Here is a 17,401-nt window from a genome sequence, read left to right as displayed (position 1 = left end):
GGGGCCGGTCTCAGTCTGTGGAATGAACTTCATGGCTCAGGACCATAATGAACCTCACCACCTTCCAATCCCAGTGGAAAGCATACTTTCCTTTGTCTAATATAAACACAGATCAGCTTGTATATATTAAACAAAAAAACCCTACAAAACACTGCACTGCACATACCATTTTCCCCTGTGTGCAAGAATGAGCCACGTATGACAGACGTTAATCACATAACTGAAGGTACTTGTACTTCAAAACTGGACCGCAGTGCTGCTAACTCTATCTATACAGAATGGTAACACGCATTTACCATAGAATCAGAGAAATGTAGAGCTGGAGGGGCCCTCAAGAGGTCATCTAATATAGCTGTCTCTGCTGAGGCAGAACCAAGAATACCTACCTAGATCATGTCTGACAGGTGTTTATCTAATTTGTTCCTAAAAACCTTCAATGCCAGGCATTCTACAATCTTCCCATCCCAGATAAAGGTGATCCAGTTGATATAGTGTACTTGGACTTTCAGAAAGCCTTTGACAAGGTCCATCACCAAAAGCTCTTAAGGAAGCTATGTGATAAGAGGGAAGCTCCACTCTTGAATCAGTAAAGAAACAACGGGTAGGAATAAAGGGTCAGTTTTCATAATGGAGAGAGGTAAACAGAGTCTGGAGCACACATGCACTAGTGTCTTGTTTTTGGTAGGGTTTTTTGAAATATGCATATTTCTATGTATTTGTTAGAGAACGCAAGCTCAAAGAAATGCGTCTTTCGTTTGCTACAGAAGGTGGTGAGGTTTGTGGTGATCCTTAGTTCCTTGGGGAATTCATACCAAAGTCTCCAACTGACCCCTCAAATTTGTTTCCTACACAAGGGAACTTTACCCTTACTGTAGAGAGGAGTTCTGTGCCAGATGAGTGTAGTTTTTATCCCGGACTTCATCCTTAATCTTTAGGGGGTCTTTTAGGTATCCCAGTACTGGGCCATGGAGACCATGAAGATATCAGGCTAGACCGTAAACTTAACTTGAAATACAGTGCAGGGAAAAGAGGATTTGTTTGCTCGCAATAGCCTGTGTTGTTGAGGAGGTGCACTGCAGCGTTCTGTACTAGTTGAAGTTCCTAAGGGCTGACTGCTTTTAGGCCAACTGAGAAGTGATGATGGCATGAATAACTGAAGTTAGGTCATTCTCTGCCAGGATAGGACAAGGTCTTCTAGCTGGCCAGAGATGACAGGAAGCATTATGCATGGATTCTTCTACATGAGAGACTGCCATCATCAAGGAATCCATGAGTACTCCTAAACTACAGGCTGAATTGACTAATTGTGGTTGTGACCCTTTCACCAAAGGTGATGTCACTGTCACGGCAACCCTTCAAAATGCTTTCTTGTGCCTAACTGTGTCACCTCTGTCTTGCTCAGGTTCAGCTTCAGCCACCTATTCTTCATCCATGAGCCGATCTCATCCAAGCACTGGGTTGTCCTGGTGGTAGTGGTGTGGTTGTGTGTGGTAAAGGGTAGGTAGAGCTGTGCTTCCCTGCATATTGCTGATACTTAAGTTTATGTTATCTGACCAGTTTATACCATAGTAAACATGATTATGTATCTAGACAGAACTACTACTTATGTCTTAAGTGCCTGTTTCAAGATTGATTTTGGAGATTGTGAATCTGATAAATGGTCCATGACTTCATATTTTTATGGAAAACTGCTGTAAACTGTGCATTTACCCAGTACTGGCTATCACCACCACATATGCAATATCTATAGCATATGTATAAAGATGAATCTTTAGTGTTCAGAGTAGCAGAGCTGAGTGTTCAGGTCAGCAGGTTAATTTGTAACTTCAGCCATTAGCAGTTTAGATATTATCCCTTTCCATTCCCCACTTTCAGATGAAAAACTGACCTGTGGTCTGGCTTTCAAATCCTGCCAGAGAATTGTGGGACAGAGAGATCTCAGTGATACTGAGACTGATTTCAACACAGGATTAGTACGTATGACTTTATTTGTCCAAATATCCCACACATCACACTCTTGGTAGCTTTGAGGGACCAAGAAAAGCTTCAGGGTTTATCCTTTAATGATGTAGTATATGTGGCATAACATTGTGGGTTTCATGCAGGATTCACAGCGAAACACTATGCAGCAGGTTACTATACTGGAATGTCTTAGCCTGTGGCTGATGCACCACCCTTTTTGCAGATTTAACTGTAATTCTGTTGGAATTGGGAATGGGATTTTATCTGTTTAATAAACAAATCTTTGTGCATTTTTTTCCCTAATAGTAGCAGCTGCTAACTGTATTCACTATGGATAGTGGAAGGGATATAGAGACAACAAATTCTTGCCTACTTAAACAGTTAGCTCGTAGGGTGTATTTTAAAGATTTTGCTTTGCTTTAAACCAAAAGCAGTATCAAACAATCAAATGATGTCTTTTAAAACAAACAGATTTTGCTGGGCTGCTTCTGTTTTTTTTCCAGATAGAAGGTGTCATAGCATTCCTTCTCAGATCTGAACCTTAGAGTTAAAAAAATGAGATACTAGCACCTGAATCCTCTAAGCTTAATTACCAGCTTAGATCTGATAGCGCTGCTACCACACAAAAATACAGTGTTTTGGGGCACTCTGACCTCCCCAGCCTTCCCTGGGGACCCCAAGAACCCGGATCCCTTGGGTTCTTAAAACAAGGAGAAATAAACTATTCCTCCATCTTTCTCCCTCCCTGGGCTATCCTGAGAGATACTGATCCAACCTCTTAAATCACCATACAGAGAAGCATCTCCCTTCCCTTCCACAAAGAGGCAAACAGATTCAAGGAAAACAAAGAGATTCTATCTCTCCCCCTCCTCTCTCCCCCCCCACCCGTCCTGGTGAGTTATCCCAATCCCCTGGAATAACACAAGGGAAACAAGGGGAAAAAATCAATCAGGTTCTCTAAAAAAGAAATCTTTTATTAAAAGAAAGGAAAAAGTAAAGAATTATCTCTAACTTCAAGATGTAAATATTACAGGGTCCTATAGCTTACAGACACCAGAAAGAGACTTCCCCCCAGTACCAATACAAATCAAAATATTCCCAGCAACTACTCACATAAAAGTTAACCAGCCAGATCCACAATTGCAAATATAGTAAAACAATCAAAAAACCTAAACCACCTGTTTTTACTTACTATTAGAAAAGAAACTTAGAGAGCTTGTAGTAATGTCTGGTCTCTCTCAGACCCTCCAAGAGAAGAACCCACAACGGACAAAGAACACACACAAAAGCTTCCCTCCGCCCAAATTTAAAAGTATCTTGTCTTCTGATTGGTCTTCTGGTCAGGTGTCCCGTTCCCTGCTTGTAACCCTTTACAGATACGAGAGCCATTAACCCTTAACAATCTGTTTATGACAGAAGGTGCCTATTACATGTACCAACCATCAAGTTAATGGAGAGGTGCTGGTGACTGTCTCAGAGAAGAGCATCTCTTTCTTTTTTTTCCCAGGTGTAGATACAGCACACTGGAGACTGCTGGTGCAAAGCTGTAGAATAAAAACAGACTGACTTTTGGAAAACGGTTTAAAGTCATGTGCATGTTGGGTCCTAAAAGGAACATGTTGCTTGGAAATAAGAGTTACTCCTATTCCAAGCCAGAAGCATGAATCTGTCTTTTTCTTTTTCTGTTCTGGTGCATTCTCGCTTGTGGGATATGGTAACTCTTGGTGTTTAGTCATGGAACCTCTGCCAAACCAAATCTCTATCATTGGGGATGCATGGGGGCCCCATATGATGTCTATGGCCAACATACCAAAATAATTGGTTTGCTTCCCCTGCTCACCTTTGTTTCTCTTCTTTCACAGTGAAAAGTTTAAGGACTCTCACTACCACTGTACTTAGCAAATCTTAGTCCTGTACTTAGTTTAATGTAGTGTTGTTTTCCTTTAGGGAACTCCCTTCTTCTGAAGACCGAAGAGAACTCTTTCCCATTCACAGTCTCAGGGTGCTGAGGTTACACAGCCAATCTAAGAAGGGCTGTAAGTGATGTGGGATCTGCTGTTCCATCTTTGCAGAACAGGAGACTTGTGTGTGGTGGTTCGTGTGTTTGGACAAGGCCCAAATCTATCCGTCTGGACTTTCAGGCCAAATCCTGCCAGCATTTGCCACTTAAACTGCACTTTGCCAGGGAGGCAGTAAAATCTCCAGCCTCAGCATCAGTCAACCAAGCTAATAACATAGGCTCTTCCAATAATGTGCATTAGACCTTGCCTGTCATTTAGATGCCAGATTTGGGTAAGCAGTGCTTTGGTTCTTAATTAAAGAACTTCTTTGCTCACCATTCTATGTTGGTGGTACTTGCTACTCTCTCACCAGAGGGAAGGCACGAAGAAGAAAGTGTCTGCATGGATCCCACTCTAAGGACACATGAATGAGATTGTTGACCAAACTAATTCAGTGTCCTTTGGAGCAAGACACGTACTCCCTGCATATTCTCACACCCTTCACTCAAGGGTGTAAAGGGTGGAGCAGCCACATTGATCACTCACTCACCTGTGGCAGCAAGACAGAATTTCCTCGGCTACTCTATAGCTATAGCTTTTTTATTCTCTCTGTTAGTGTTAGGTTCTATAGTTATTTAGTACCCTGGTTTTAAAAGAAAAGAAACATTTTTGTTCCCTTAGTAGGTTTACCTTAGTAACATGGCACTGTCCCTATGGTGCAAGCTAAGCACCTCTATAATTTAAAACCTGTCCAGCCTGTGAGGTAGCTATGTCCTTAAATGGTGGGTATGTTAAATTTTTCTATGCCTTGGAGAGCAGTACATGCTTGAAAAATGCTTAATTTGTAGATATTTTTCAGAGAGTTCCCAGAAGGCTAGAGGTGCTCATTTGAAATTAATTTTACGAGAAGAAAGGAGGATGGCATCCTGTACTGGACTTCAGATGGCTGAACAGGTTCATTCATGAGTTTTGGTTTGGAACGGTCACCCTTGCTTCTGCAATTCCCTCCCTAGATCCTGTAAATTAGTTTGTGACTCTCAACTTGCAAATGTGAACTTTTTCTGTGAGATGCGAGGGTGGAAATGTGAAATACCTGCATTTCATAGTGAAGGACATTCATTACAAATTTAGAGAGCTGTGTTTTAGCCTTTTGATGGCAAGAAAGGTGTTCACTAAATGTCTATCAGTTGTTGTGGCTCATCTGCGGAGACAAAGCTTGCACAATGTATCCTTACCTGTGGTGACTTCCCTCATTCTAGCCAACCAAGTCACTGAGGCAGTTCAGTTGGTTCTCCAAATTTCTCAGTAGGATTCAAGATAAAGTGAGACAAATCAGTCCTCAATCAATAGTCTATTGGGACATTTCTCATTTCGAAGCTAGCACGCTCTGCATACATTCGTCTGTGAATCTGACACTGCCAATTAAATGTTTATCTTAAAAGATTCTAATTCCTCTTTGTTTTATTGGCCCTTGGCATCTTTCTCTTATTTCTGTTCCCTCTAAAAATAGTTACTGATATTCAGCTCTAACAAAATTAATGTCATACTGCCTTTGGCAGCTGTTACATTTACCAGCTTCTTTAAGGATCAGCTTAAAATCTTTCTAGCATATTGTGCTGGACTGATTGTCTGGTCTTTACACTACCAGCAATTCTGTTCACCAGGACCTGGACTGAGATCCATTAACTCTCTTTACATGGCACACTGAACCACCATCAGATGGTAATAACTTTTACTCATTACCAGACTGTGCTGGATTTAAACCAGACATCTAGAGGTGAACCGTTCTATATCAATATCTTGAAACAGGTGGCTTGCTCCCCCTGTCCTCCTTCTGGGATCAACAAAATCACCAGTCCAAACAAAACAGTCTGCCTTTTGCCTTTGCTCTCTCTGGTCCCTCAGTCCTGGTTGGACTCAGACTGTCGGCCATCACTAAGTGCTCAGACACAATATTCCTTTCTCCTTCTACTGGGGGCATCTGCTTGTCCCTCTTGATCGTGCTGCTCCAATTTAGGGGATTCTGGCCTGTCACTCATCTCTGGGTTCTAGTGTGAATGGTGGAGCAACATATCCCCTTCACTCCAAACCACTTTTTTCTTCCTTTTCTGGTCCACTTCCTGTGGGATCAGTCAGTCCTAGACCAGGGCTGTATGACTGGAGAGCTTTCCAGCCCCTCCCAGTCCTTGCAGATTTCTCTCAGCTATTCCTTGGGTTCTTCTCAGCTGGTTCGCCTGCCAGTTCCTCCCTATTATTGAGTATGCCTGGCAACTGAATCACCTACAATTCCTTTTCCTTAAAGGACAGAGTGACTCGACAGCAGTGAGTCTCCTTAAAGAGGCTGACATGTTCAGTTACGATGGAAAACAGGAATAGAAAATTATACATCTGTGTAAAGTGGCTTAGTTAATGTTGTTAGTAATTTGTTTACATGCTGACAATGTGTTCTTCCCAACACAAAGGAATAAAGAGGTTTGTCCCAGGGGTCTTACAGTTCTAAGGGATGGAGTCTGTTCAGATACTCGTGTAAATCCACAGTAGTTTCATTGAAATCAGAGGAGTAACTCTGGATTTACACCAATGTAGTTGAAAAGAGAATTCTACCCTAAATATACAGCAATAATCAGGAAGAATGTACTAAATGACCTAGAGCAGTAATACTCAGACTGCAGTTTGCGAGCCGCAAGTGGCTTTTTAATGTGTTTCCTGTGTCTCTTTGCAGCATGTAATATTAAAACACGATGTGATTTAATTATTAACCAATTGGGATGCTGTTATGTTATTAACCAATTAAGTTATCTTGCACTAAATTATTAACTTATTTGACGGGGGAATTAAAATATACAAAAGTACCATAATAAATGAAAAAATTCACACTACTATGGCTCTTCTGGGTAATGGAGATTGCTAATTTGACTCCTGAACCACTGGGGTCTGAGGATCACTGACCTAGAGGATGGTTTTATTTTGGAGAATATTTTGGTTTTGTTAAGTTAATTGATACTGGTCTGGGTTCCATATGAGATGAGTTCTAATGGGTTGCAGTAGAACCTTTAGCTTTTATGATTTGACGTTCGAGTGCTTGATTTCTAACCCTTAACTTTCCAGCATTGCCAGCTACTATTGTGTTTTATATAGTACCATTAATGAACAAGACAGTGGATTTTTCCTTTTTATTTTCTTTTGTGCTTCTTCAGGACAAAAGTACTGCTAAATTGCAGCGTACAGTTGCCAGGCTTATGCTAAATTGGAGTGGCATTCATTACCTGAGGCATCTTTAACCATTGAGGTGTTGATGGGCCTTCAACAAAGGCAGAAAAACAAGTAGAAGAATCTACTGTCCAATGGGCCTTTAAATGATCCTAATATTGAAAGTACTAAACTAGTTAATTTTACTTTTTTTTATTCATGAGGAATACAAATATTTTCTCAGAAAAGCAGGAAGTATGGGGGGTAGGGGAAGAGGGGCTTACACACTGTCAATGCAGAATAGCTGCATTGATTTTGCTCATACTTTCAGAAAAATTTGTTGTGGTTGGAACCAAGAATAGAGAAAATTTCAGTCCAAATGGAATTTGTTGAATCTGTTTATAAGCAGCTGAAAAAAGAAGGGTTAGGAAGGATGTTGGAATGCAACCTATATCACTAGCTGCTGGCAGAAGCTTCATGGCATTGCTACAAAATCATCATTAAACTCTTCTGAACAATGTCATCTGCATTTTCCTTGCCATTATTGCTAATTAACAAGATAGGTCTTTTTTTTCCCTTCATTAGTAGGCTGTTCACCCGGCCTGAATCACTCTATAATATTACAGTGCTGTGAATGGCCACAAACCTGCACTCTACCTTCTCTAAAGGCTCCCAAAGACCATGTTTTTCCCAGTCAGATTGTGAGAAGTGTAGGCCATAGGTCGTCAATTATTTTTTGTCAAGGTCCAAATTTCTTGCTCAAGAAAATAACAACAATAATAAGTAAATAAAAAGATTTAGAGGTCCATTCAACGGCATCTGGCAATATGAATTTAGGCCATGGTCTGCCTATTGACTACCCCTGGTATAAGCTATTTCTGTATGGCAGATTGATGTCACCTGTGACTATCAGAGATGCTCTCTGCTACCTCCACCCTATTCATTGTGTGAACTTGTGATCAATAAACAGAGTTATAAATGGGATTCTGCTGAAACTAACTGGCCAGAGAGTGGCCATAAATACTTGGCATCTCTGAAAATCAAACCCTTAACGGCTTTTCCTCTGTACCTGGGTTCTGACTTCCTCTTCCTCCCTGGGGCTGCGTTCTTACAATTAATTAAGGTATAGGACAAGCACAGGAACGGCTGTGTAAATGGTCCCTAAGCTTCTGGACCCCATCTTGAGGCATGACTGTGCCCTACTCAACTAAGATGGTGCATAGTTTTCTTGCTACATTCTTATACAGCAAGTGCATTTCTATCAAATGTCACATTACACCCCTCTTAATCCATGTGCAGGACTTCAGCTCCTTTTGCAGCGGCATTCCAGCCCAGACCTTATAGAGGGCTCCCTCCTCAATGTGGACTGGGGTCAGTGCTGGGGAGAGGTAGAGATAGGGTTGACAGGGTTGGAGAACAGGCACATTACCCCCATTCAAGTTCTGTGGAAGTTCATGGGAAAAGTAATACCAGCTTGCAGGCTATATCAACTGATCTGCAGACCCTCCCCCTTTTTGGGGACCCAAGTCAGCCGCCATCAGGATGTTGAGTCTGACTAGTGGCCAGAGCCAGTGGCAAGAGTACAGGGCCTCTGTACAGATGGCCCTGCCCTTCCACAGATCCAAGGGCCTACAGAGATTGTGTGGAGATAACTCTGCACCACAGTTCCTACCTTACATTCTTTGGCAAAGAGGAGACTTTTGCCCCACTTTCTCATCCTCCCTATCCCAGATCTTTGCTCGGTTAGGCCTCCCCTCTTGTTAGCTTCCTTGGGTTTGCTGGAAATGGCTCCTGTCCAATGGGCCTTTGGTGCGTTTTTTTTAATGATGCTAAGACAAAGTTTTATGGTGGAGTTAGGGTTGCAAGCCCAAACCAGTTGTGTGAATGTGTATTATCTCATGAGAATATTGGAGTTTAAAAAAAAATAAACCCCAAAACTCCACAGACCTAAATAACGTCCCCTTACTCTCCTCTCTCCCGCCCTCCAAAAAAAAAAAAAAATTGAATACCAGGAAATGGTGAATTTAAGGTTCAGTTTGTCAAGCAAGACACCAAGTGACCTGACTTTTCCAGGTAGATCATTCCTAAATCTTATTCATAAGATGACTGTGACGTTTATGGTTTTTTATTTATTCTAGTGAGATGTAGAAGAACTTTACAGATTCCTGCTTAGACACACAGAATGCCGAAGGCAGTTATTCCCCAGTCTTCATTAATGGCCCATTCCTACCAGGAGCAGAGAGTAGTCAGTATCTCAGGTGCTTAGGGCTTAAGCCTGAAAGGAGCTATGATTCCATGTGGCAGCCAAGTACCCAAATGTTGTTATACATATACACAGAGCTAGCATATCTCTATGTGCAACCATGCAAATGCTCAAATAATTAAATTAGAGCTCTTTTTTTAAAATGGCAAAAGTTAGAATGGTGCCAGATATCATACTTGCTTTGGCAGACATGTATAATAACCAGATCTTAATCCAGTTTCTGTGATGTATACATTTTTCATACGCCACATGCAGATAGAGGAACATGGGAGGCTTGCTCGCTCTACAAGGTAGAGTTAAGGTTTGGTACCTTGTTTGATAGCTAGAACAGTAATTCTGTTTCTGAGGGTTCTAACTTTTGGGAGGAGGAAAGGGGGGCTATTTCTTGTTTTTAACTCTAATGCTCTTGATAAGTAGCATAGGTTCAAACATGGATATGCATCTGCAATGTAGCTTCACTTTGCCAAAGTCATTTGTGTGGGAATTGAGACTTAAGGAAATGTGTTGCTGTTTGACTCTGCATATTATAATCCGGGGTAGGCAACCTATGGCATGCGTGCGGAAGGCGACATGCAAGCTGGGTCCTGGCCACCGGTCTGGGGCTCTGCATTTTAATTTAATTTTAAATGAAGCTTCTTAAACATTTGAAAAAATTTATTTACTTTACATACCACAATTGTTCGGTTATATATTATAGTCTTATAGAAAGAGACCTAAAAATGTTAATGTATTACTGGCATGCGAAGCCTTAAATTAGAGTGAATAAAAAGACTCGGGACACCACTTCTGAAAGGTTGGTAACCCCTGTTATAACCTCTGTGCAGTACCCTCCCAACCTCCTACCTTTTTCAGCTTATACCTTTCTTCTTGGTTTACCTTTTGGCTGCTACATTTTTTTTTAAGAGTAACAAGTAGTCTTTAAACATTAACTGATACTTTATTTATTTTTAATGCAGAAAGGCACTTTATGAAGTAGTATTTTCTTAAGTTAGGCTTAAATTGCATCTTCAGTAAGCAGGAGGGCTCTGAGTAAGCAGCAGATAGGAAACTTTCAAAGGTTTAATGACTTTTAATTATCCAAAAAGATGTTTTTGAGGAGTGGGGAGAGAGGCCTTTGTGGAAGCAATGAGGCTTTGCACCACAACTTTCAAGAGTTCTCTTTATTATTGTGGAGTGGAAGACATGCAGCTGCCTGTTCCTCCCTCTCCTGCAGTGCAGGTGCAAAGGTTTCTCTTGCTGAGTTACCTTCACAGAGTTAAGGGAAAGAGCTGAAAATCAGGTGAAGAAAAGGCCTGTGTTCAGGCCCCTGCCTGCTCACACTCGCTTGCTTCTCAACAAAGTGCTGTGATTTTAAAAACGGGGGGGAAGGGACCAGAAGGGGAGAGGCTGCTGTGGAGGCGTGGGGGGAGCGGGCGGGGGGAGAGAGAGAGACTGACTGCTTTCTGTGGTGTGTTTGTGGCTTCTGCTCTTTGATCTCTTGCCAGGGAAACCTGGAAGGTCAGGCCAAGCTGCAACTAAATTATGGAAAGTGGAGCTGAGCAGAATGCTGGAATGGGATCCATAGCGTATGCATGTGTATTGTATGTGTAAAGCACTCCGCCCCCACCCAATTCCGCTCTAACACCCGCTTATATTTCCACATCTGAAGCTTTCATATCTCATTGTCGAACTGAATTACACTTCCTTTATATTTACTGTGAGGAGAACCCCCCTTTCTAATCTGCTTCTTGTGGTTACTTTAAGTTGGTAACTTGGTCAGAGACTTGATCTTAGTGTCTGTGGAGATGTAATGAGTCAGACTCTGTAATAGCTTAGTTCACACGTTTGGTCTGTTTTCACCCTTCTGATCAGAATCTAAACAAAGCCAAAGAAAACAGTGTCCAGTCTTTGAAGTGACTGCTGTGCTGTCCCTCACCGTTTCAACCTTTTGTGTGGGGGGGTGTTAGAGGTAATTTTCCTTTGGAATGAAAAGTTTCAGTTTGAAAACAGGGCACTTTTCTGAGACAGGGCTTCCAATCCTTAGTCTGTAGACTGATGAAGGGTTACTTGTGTCATACTTTTGACTCATGCTTCAGGGAACAGTAGCTGACCAGCATGCTTGTTAGCCTTGTGCTTGTGTGGCCACCTTTATGGAAATAGGAATAACAAGGGTGGAGAAAGGGAAAAAGTGACAAGTGAGAATTAAAAGTAAAGTTGAGTTTTCTGCCTTTTACTTGGGGCCTAGCAAAATCCTGCCTTGCTTGGTTATAATTGTCTACAGTGAAACTAGCCAAGCAAGTTTGCTGCAGAAATAGGTAGTGGCATTTATTTAATCCCAGTTTCCATGATTGGCTTGTCTACAACCAGATCTCTCTCATATAATAGCCTACATTTTGTATTTTACTGGGACCAGTGGGCTTGGTCTCTCCTGCTGTAGTTGCAACATAATGTTGTATGTTATCTATTAAGTCTGTGTAGTGCTTAGGGCATGTAAAGTGCATTAATATCTCCTGAACCGGAGCTGCGGTCTTATGCTACTTATGCTCCTGATACCACTATTAAGGTTAGGAATTAAAGCTGATATTGTGATATGTTTGAGACTCACTTTCTTTAATGAGCTGAGTGCATTCAAGTTTATGCAGGGAAGTTGGAGCTGGGGTGGGGGCACCCAAGTCAGGATGTCAGCTGTTCTAATCTTCTTGGCAAAGTGGTAGGACTTATGGCACCATTGCTCAGCAGCTCTGTCAGTAGGTGCTGCTTTGTGGACTAATGCAGCAGCATTTCTCAGCTTCCTCTGCTGTATGACAGTTGCCCTTCATGTAGCTGTAACATCCTTTGATTCCCCCAAGCCTCATGCCAGCCAGCCTAGAAAATACCAGTTGGGTTGCTGTGCTGAGCCTTTTATTCCTCTATGGAAGAGGAGCTTGCAATTGCAGTGGTGCGCTAATGCTGCAATACGCAGTGGATATTGTAACATGCTCTCTGGAAATATGCCGCAAGGTTGTGTGGTGTCCCACAAGTACCCAGATGCTAGTAGCTGGAGGCATTGTGGTTCTTTGTCATCTTCAGCTTACAGAAAATACAGGTGTAAGAGTTTGACATTCAAGAGCTGCTGGGCCTTTTTGTTCTTTAGCGTGTATTGTGAGAGAACAAGTCAAGATGAGGCAACCCAAAATTATACCTGATGAGTCTCAGGATCTAATTATAAATTTCTCAAATCTGCGGAATACTCCTGTTAACTAAATTGCTATAGAGAAAAACCTATGAATAAGAGCTTGTCTACACAGAGACCTCAGGAAATGTAATTTAGATTAGCTAAAGCAGTGAATTTAAAGTGGATTAATTAAACTGCATTGAACCTCTGTATGGATGCTCTTTCAGAGTCCAAGTGGCCTCTAACTTCTATGATTCTGTGCTGCAGGATAGTAATGAGTGACCAGACTGTGTGTTTGGTAATTTTTGGGTTATCTACTGTAAACTTGCTTGTTCACCATTCTGTGCAAAATGATCCAAACCCAGACATACTTTAAAAGTATAATAATCTCCAGAGATCAAAAGCTCTTCACATCTGCCCACTGAGAAAGAACTGCTTTCTAACAGGCTCTAAAGTCTACATGCCTGCAACACTTGAGCAAGTGCAGGGCATCTGTGAGAGAACCCTTCTGGGCAATACCGGGTGAGTTGCCACTTCACTGGCACATCTCCATGGCAGAGAAGAAGAGCTTTACTAGATCAGATTCCTTTTAGCACTTCATTCCCAACAGCTATTAGCTATTAGCCAGGTGTTCTGACTTCAAAGGAGATAAATATTTGCTGGGCTGAGGCAGAGACCCTGTCTGGGAGCTGCTTTCCCTCAGGTGCTGTCTGATGTGCTTTATTAGGTTTTAAATGAAAACAATAAAGAGAGAATGGAGCAGAGAAAATGACCAGTTAGTCCTTCACACTTGCAGCCAATTTTGTTTCTTGTGGTAAAACATCAATATTACCCCGTAACAGGGATGTTTGTACCATCTATTTATTTCCTATTGGATTTAAACACATGCTGCATTGTTCTCTCTACAAAGGGTTAGGGCCCTGTGATTTCTCTGTTTTCATGGATGCGTCCCCGAATGCCCCTACTCTACTTGCGCTACACTGACAACATCTTCATCATCTGGACCCAGGGAAAAGAAGCCCTTTAGGAATTCCATGATTTCAGCAATTTCCATCCCACCTCAGCCTGAACCAGTCCACACAAGAAATCCACTTCCTGGACACTACAGTGCTAATAAGCGATGGTCACAAAAACACTACCCTATACTGGAAACCTACTGACGGCTATACTTACCTACATGCCTCCAGCTTTCATCCAGACCACATCACACGATCCATTGTCTACAGCGAAGCTCTAAGATATGACTGCATTTGCTCCAATCCCTCAGACAGAGAGAGAAACAGCTACAATATCTCTATCAAGCATTCTTAAACTACAAAACCCACCTGCTGAACTGAAGAAACAGATTGACAGAGCCAGAAGAATACCCAGAAGTCACCCCTCCAGGACAGGCCCAACAAAGAAAGTAACAGAACGCCACTAGCCATCACCTTCAGTCCCCAACTAAAACCTCTCCAGTGCATCATCAAAGATCTACAACCTATCCTGAAGGATGAACCCTCACTCTCACTGACCCTGGGAGACAAGCGAGTCCTTGCTTACAGACAGCCCCCCAACCTGAAACAAATACTAACCAGCAACTACACACCACGCAACAAAAACACTAACCCAGGAACCTATCCTTGCAACAAAGCCCGTTGCCAGCTCTGTCCACATCTATTCAAGGGACACCATCCTAGGACCTAATCACATCAGCCATGCCATCAGGAGCTCGTTCACCTCCATATCTACCAATGTAATATATGCCGCCATGTGCCAGCAATGCCCCTTTGCCATGTATATTGGCCAAACCAGACAGTCGATATGCAAAAGAATAAATGGACACAAATCAGACGTCAAGAATTATAATATTCAAAAACCAGTTGAACACTTCAACCTTCCTGGTCACTCAGTTACAGACCTAAAAGTTGCAGTTCTCCAACAAAAACACTTCAGAAACAGACTCCAACAAGAAACTATAGAACTGGAATTAATTTGCAAACTGTCCACCATTAAATTAGGCTTGAATAAAGACTGGGAGTGAATGGGTCATTACACAAAGTAAAAATTATTTCCCCGTGCTAATTTTTCCCCTACTGTTACTCATACCTTCTTGTCAACTGTTTGAAATGGGCCATCTTGATTATCGCAACAAAAGTTTTTTTTCTCCTGCTGATGATAGCCCACCTTAATTGATTAGTCTCGTTAGAGTTGGTATGGCAACACCCATTTTTTCATGGGGGTGTGTGTGTATCTCTCTGTGTGTGTGTGTGTGTGTGTGTGTGTGTGTGTGTGTGTGTGTGTGTGTGTGTGTGTTTTTATATTTTTCCTACTGTATTTTCCACTGCATGCATCCGATGAAGTGGGTTTTAGCCCACAAAAGCGTGTGCCCAAATAAACTTTGTTAGTTTCTAAGGTGCCACAAGGACTCCTGTTGGTTTTTTTTTTAATTGGAGGTGTAGTGCTAGTTGTGATGATTCAGTGACAATTGTTTTGCGGTAGGAAGTTACAGGACAACATTTCAGTAGAGGTTGCAGATACACTTACAGACGCTGCAGTGAAAGGTGCCTGCAGCTCCCATTTCACTATCCCAGAGGATTTTAATACATACCAGTGTCCCTGGCTGGCTCTTGGTCACTCCCAGTTCTGAATTATGGTCCCTTGGTATAAACCAGAAGTAGGCAACCTATGGCACGAGTGCCGAAGGCAGCACGCAAGCTGGTTTTCAGTGGCACTCGCATTGTCCAGGTCCTGGAGACCGGTCCGGGGGGGCTCTATATTTTAATTTAATTTTAAATGAAGCTGCTTAAACATTTTAAAAACCTTATTTACTTTACATACAACAATAGGTTAGTTATATATTATAGACTTATAGAAGGAGACCTTCTAAAAACATTAAAGTGTATTACTGGCACGTGAAACCTTAACTTAGAGTGAATAAGTGAAGACTCGGCACAGCACTTCTGAAAGGTTGCCAACACCTGGTATAAACCCTTCACAAATCAAATAGAATTGATCTTTTCTGAGTGGAGATCTGCATGCAGTAAGACTGACCTCTAGTGGACAGACATAGCAATGTCTTTTCAAAACGTCTGGGGAACACACAATCCGAGTCTCACTGGACAGAATTTGTCATGACTGCAGAGAGAATGGATTTAGGAGACTTTAAAGATGGCATGTTTAATGGCCCTGAGTCTCCTTTTATGCTTGCCAATGGTGAACCCTTTTTCCTCTTCCTCACTGCAGAAAAGATTTTCTAATAGAGCCCCACAGCACTTCCTCCCTCCTATGTGATCTGGAGAGAGGGCTTTTCTCTCTTAGTTACTTAATTCTTTCAGTTCTAAGAAATGTTTAAAAAAGTGGTAAAAGTTTAACTCTCATCTGAGACTGAGGGGGGCTGGGAAGGGCACCATGGATGCCCTGGAGCGGTTGGTTACTCCCTGCACTAGAGATTCAGTTATCCCTGCCTTTGTATTTGCCTTCTGATTATATGGAAATAAAAACCATTTTAATCATGTTTACTTCCTGCCTAGCATGTGAAAGTGAAAGAGAGCAGGCTGCTGCTGGCAGAGGCAGTGCGAGCCCCTTCGGGGCCCAAAGCAGGAACACACAGACATGTGCACACGCGCAAATAGAGGGCCTCCTGAGCTGCTCAGGGCCCTAAGCATGCTTAGTCTGCTTATGCCTAGAAGCATCACTGGTTGCTGGGATGGGAAGAGGTAGGGAGCAGGGGGGACATTTCCCTTTTGGGAGGTGTTAAAGGGGCATTATCTTTTTCTCATTGCAGGCAAAGCGGGCAGTTCAGCGAGGAGCCACAGCTGTCATCTTTGATGTTTCTGAAAACCCAGATGCCATTGACCAGGTACAAAGTAGCGAGCCCAGACTTATCCCAGTCTGTATGAGCTTTACCCTCACTGTTAGGGCTGCTGTACACCAAACTCTGAATTGTGAGCTGTGTTCTTTGCTCTCATAATAGAGTTGTCCTAGAATAGACACACCTGCTCTTCTCTCTGGGGATGTGGTGTTTGAGTTTTTCCCTCCCCCTCTTCAAGCAAGTACCCTGACAGAGGGTGGTGGAGAATGGGAAAGCCAGAGAAGTCTGTATTGTTTCCAACTTTTTAATCTGCTCCATTTCTATTGATTCTTCTTTCCGGTGAAAGAGGTAATGTCCCCGGAAAGGGGAGATGTGAGTACTTCCCTTTGCACAGCACACACACGCACTGAATACCACCTCAGCCTTTTCACTACTTTTTTTTTAAGACACTGTTGTAATCTATCTCTGTGTTGTCCAGGATGCTCCCTTTACCCCCTCATCTCAAAGGGAGGGTATTTGGTGTACAGGGTGGAGGGGATGCTTCAGTGTAGTGCCCACTAGCAGCAGCCACTGCAGTTTAGGTTGCAAAATATTTTCTGTTTTACACCCCTGTTTTCTCACTTTTTGGACTGACATTTTCCAGGCTTTGCCTCTTGCTAGTGGAGTTAGTTTTGTGTGTCACTTGTATTCACTTTGGGAGGGTAGGATTGTGTTTTTGTGGGAAGTTTGAGCAAAATCTCTTCAGCCAGTTCTGAGTTATGGGAGCAGGAAAATACTTTTACAAGTGTGGAAAAGAATTCTAACTGCTTTTTTGAACAGGGCTACGACAAAAATAGCTCCAGTATGAAAATTTAAATTGGCCTGTGTATAGTCCTCGTGGTTGAAAGCCTGCATGATTAGGTTTGAAAGAGCTGGTTTCAATTCTGGAAGAAACATGTTTGAAAATTGAGTACAGAGCATGTATCTTAGAGACTATCTGCAAGTGGAGGTGTAAAATATTAAAACAGATCACTTGCATGTAGCTTAGGCCCTGATTCTGCAACATTTATTTGCATGATTAA

The 17,401-nt window shown here is 42.2% G+C and overlaps 1 protein-coding gene across 1 annotated transcript in view; it reads left to right on the top strand.

The window, feature by feature from the left end:
- The window catches only part of ZNRF3 (zinc and ring finger 3), a gene marked incomplete at its 3' end in the record, with an annotated part of 181,143 nt that overhangs the window by 148,869 nt on the left and 14,873 nt on the right, over window positions 1-17,401 (top strand). The window contains exon 3 of the mRNA XM_030582723.1: window positions 16,314-16,388. Within this exon, the coding sequence (XP_030438583.1) occupies window positions 16,314-16,388 (75 nt within the window). The remainder of the gene's footprint in view (window positions 1-16,313; window positions 16,389-17,401) is intronic.

The sequence above is a fragment of the Gopherus evgoodei genome, chromosome 13, assembly GCF_007399415.2.
Source record: "Gopherus evgoodei ecotype Sinaloan lineage chromosome 13, rGopEvg1_v1.p, whole genome shotgun sequence".
Taxonomy (NCBI): Eukaryota; Metazoa; Chordata; order Testudines; family Testudinidae; genus Gopherus; species Gopherus evgoodei.
This window is presented reverse-complemented; position numbering and strand designations above follow the sequence as displayed.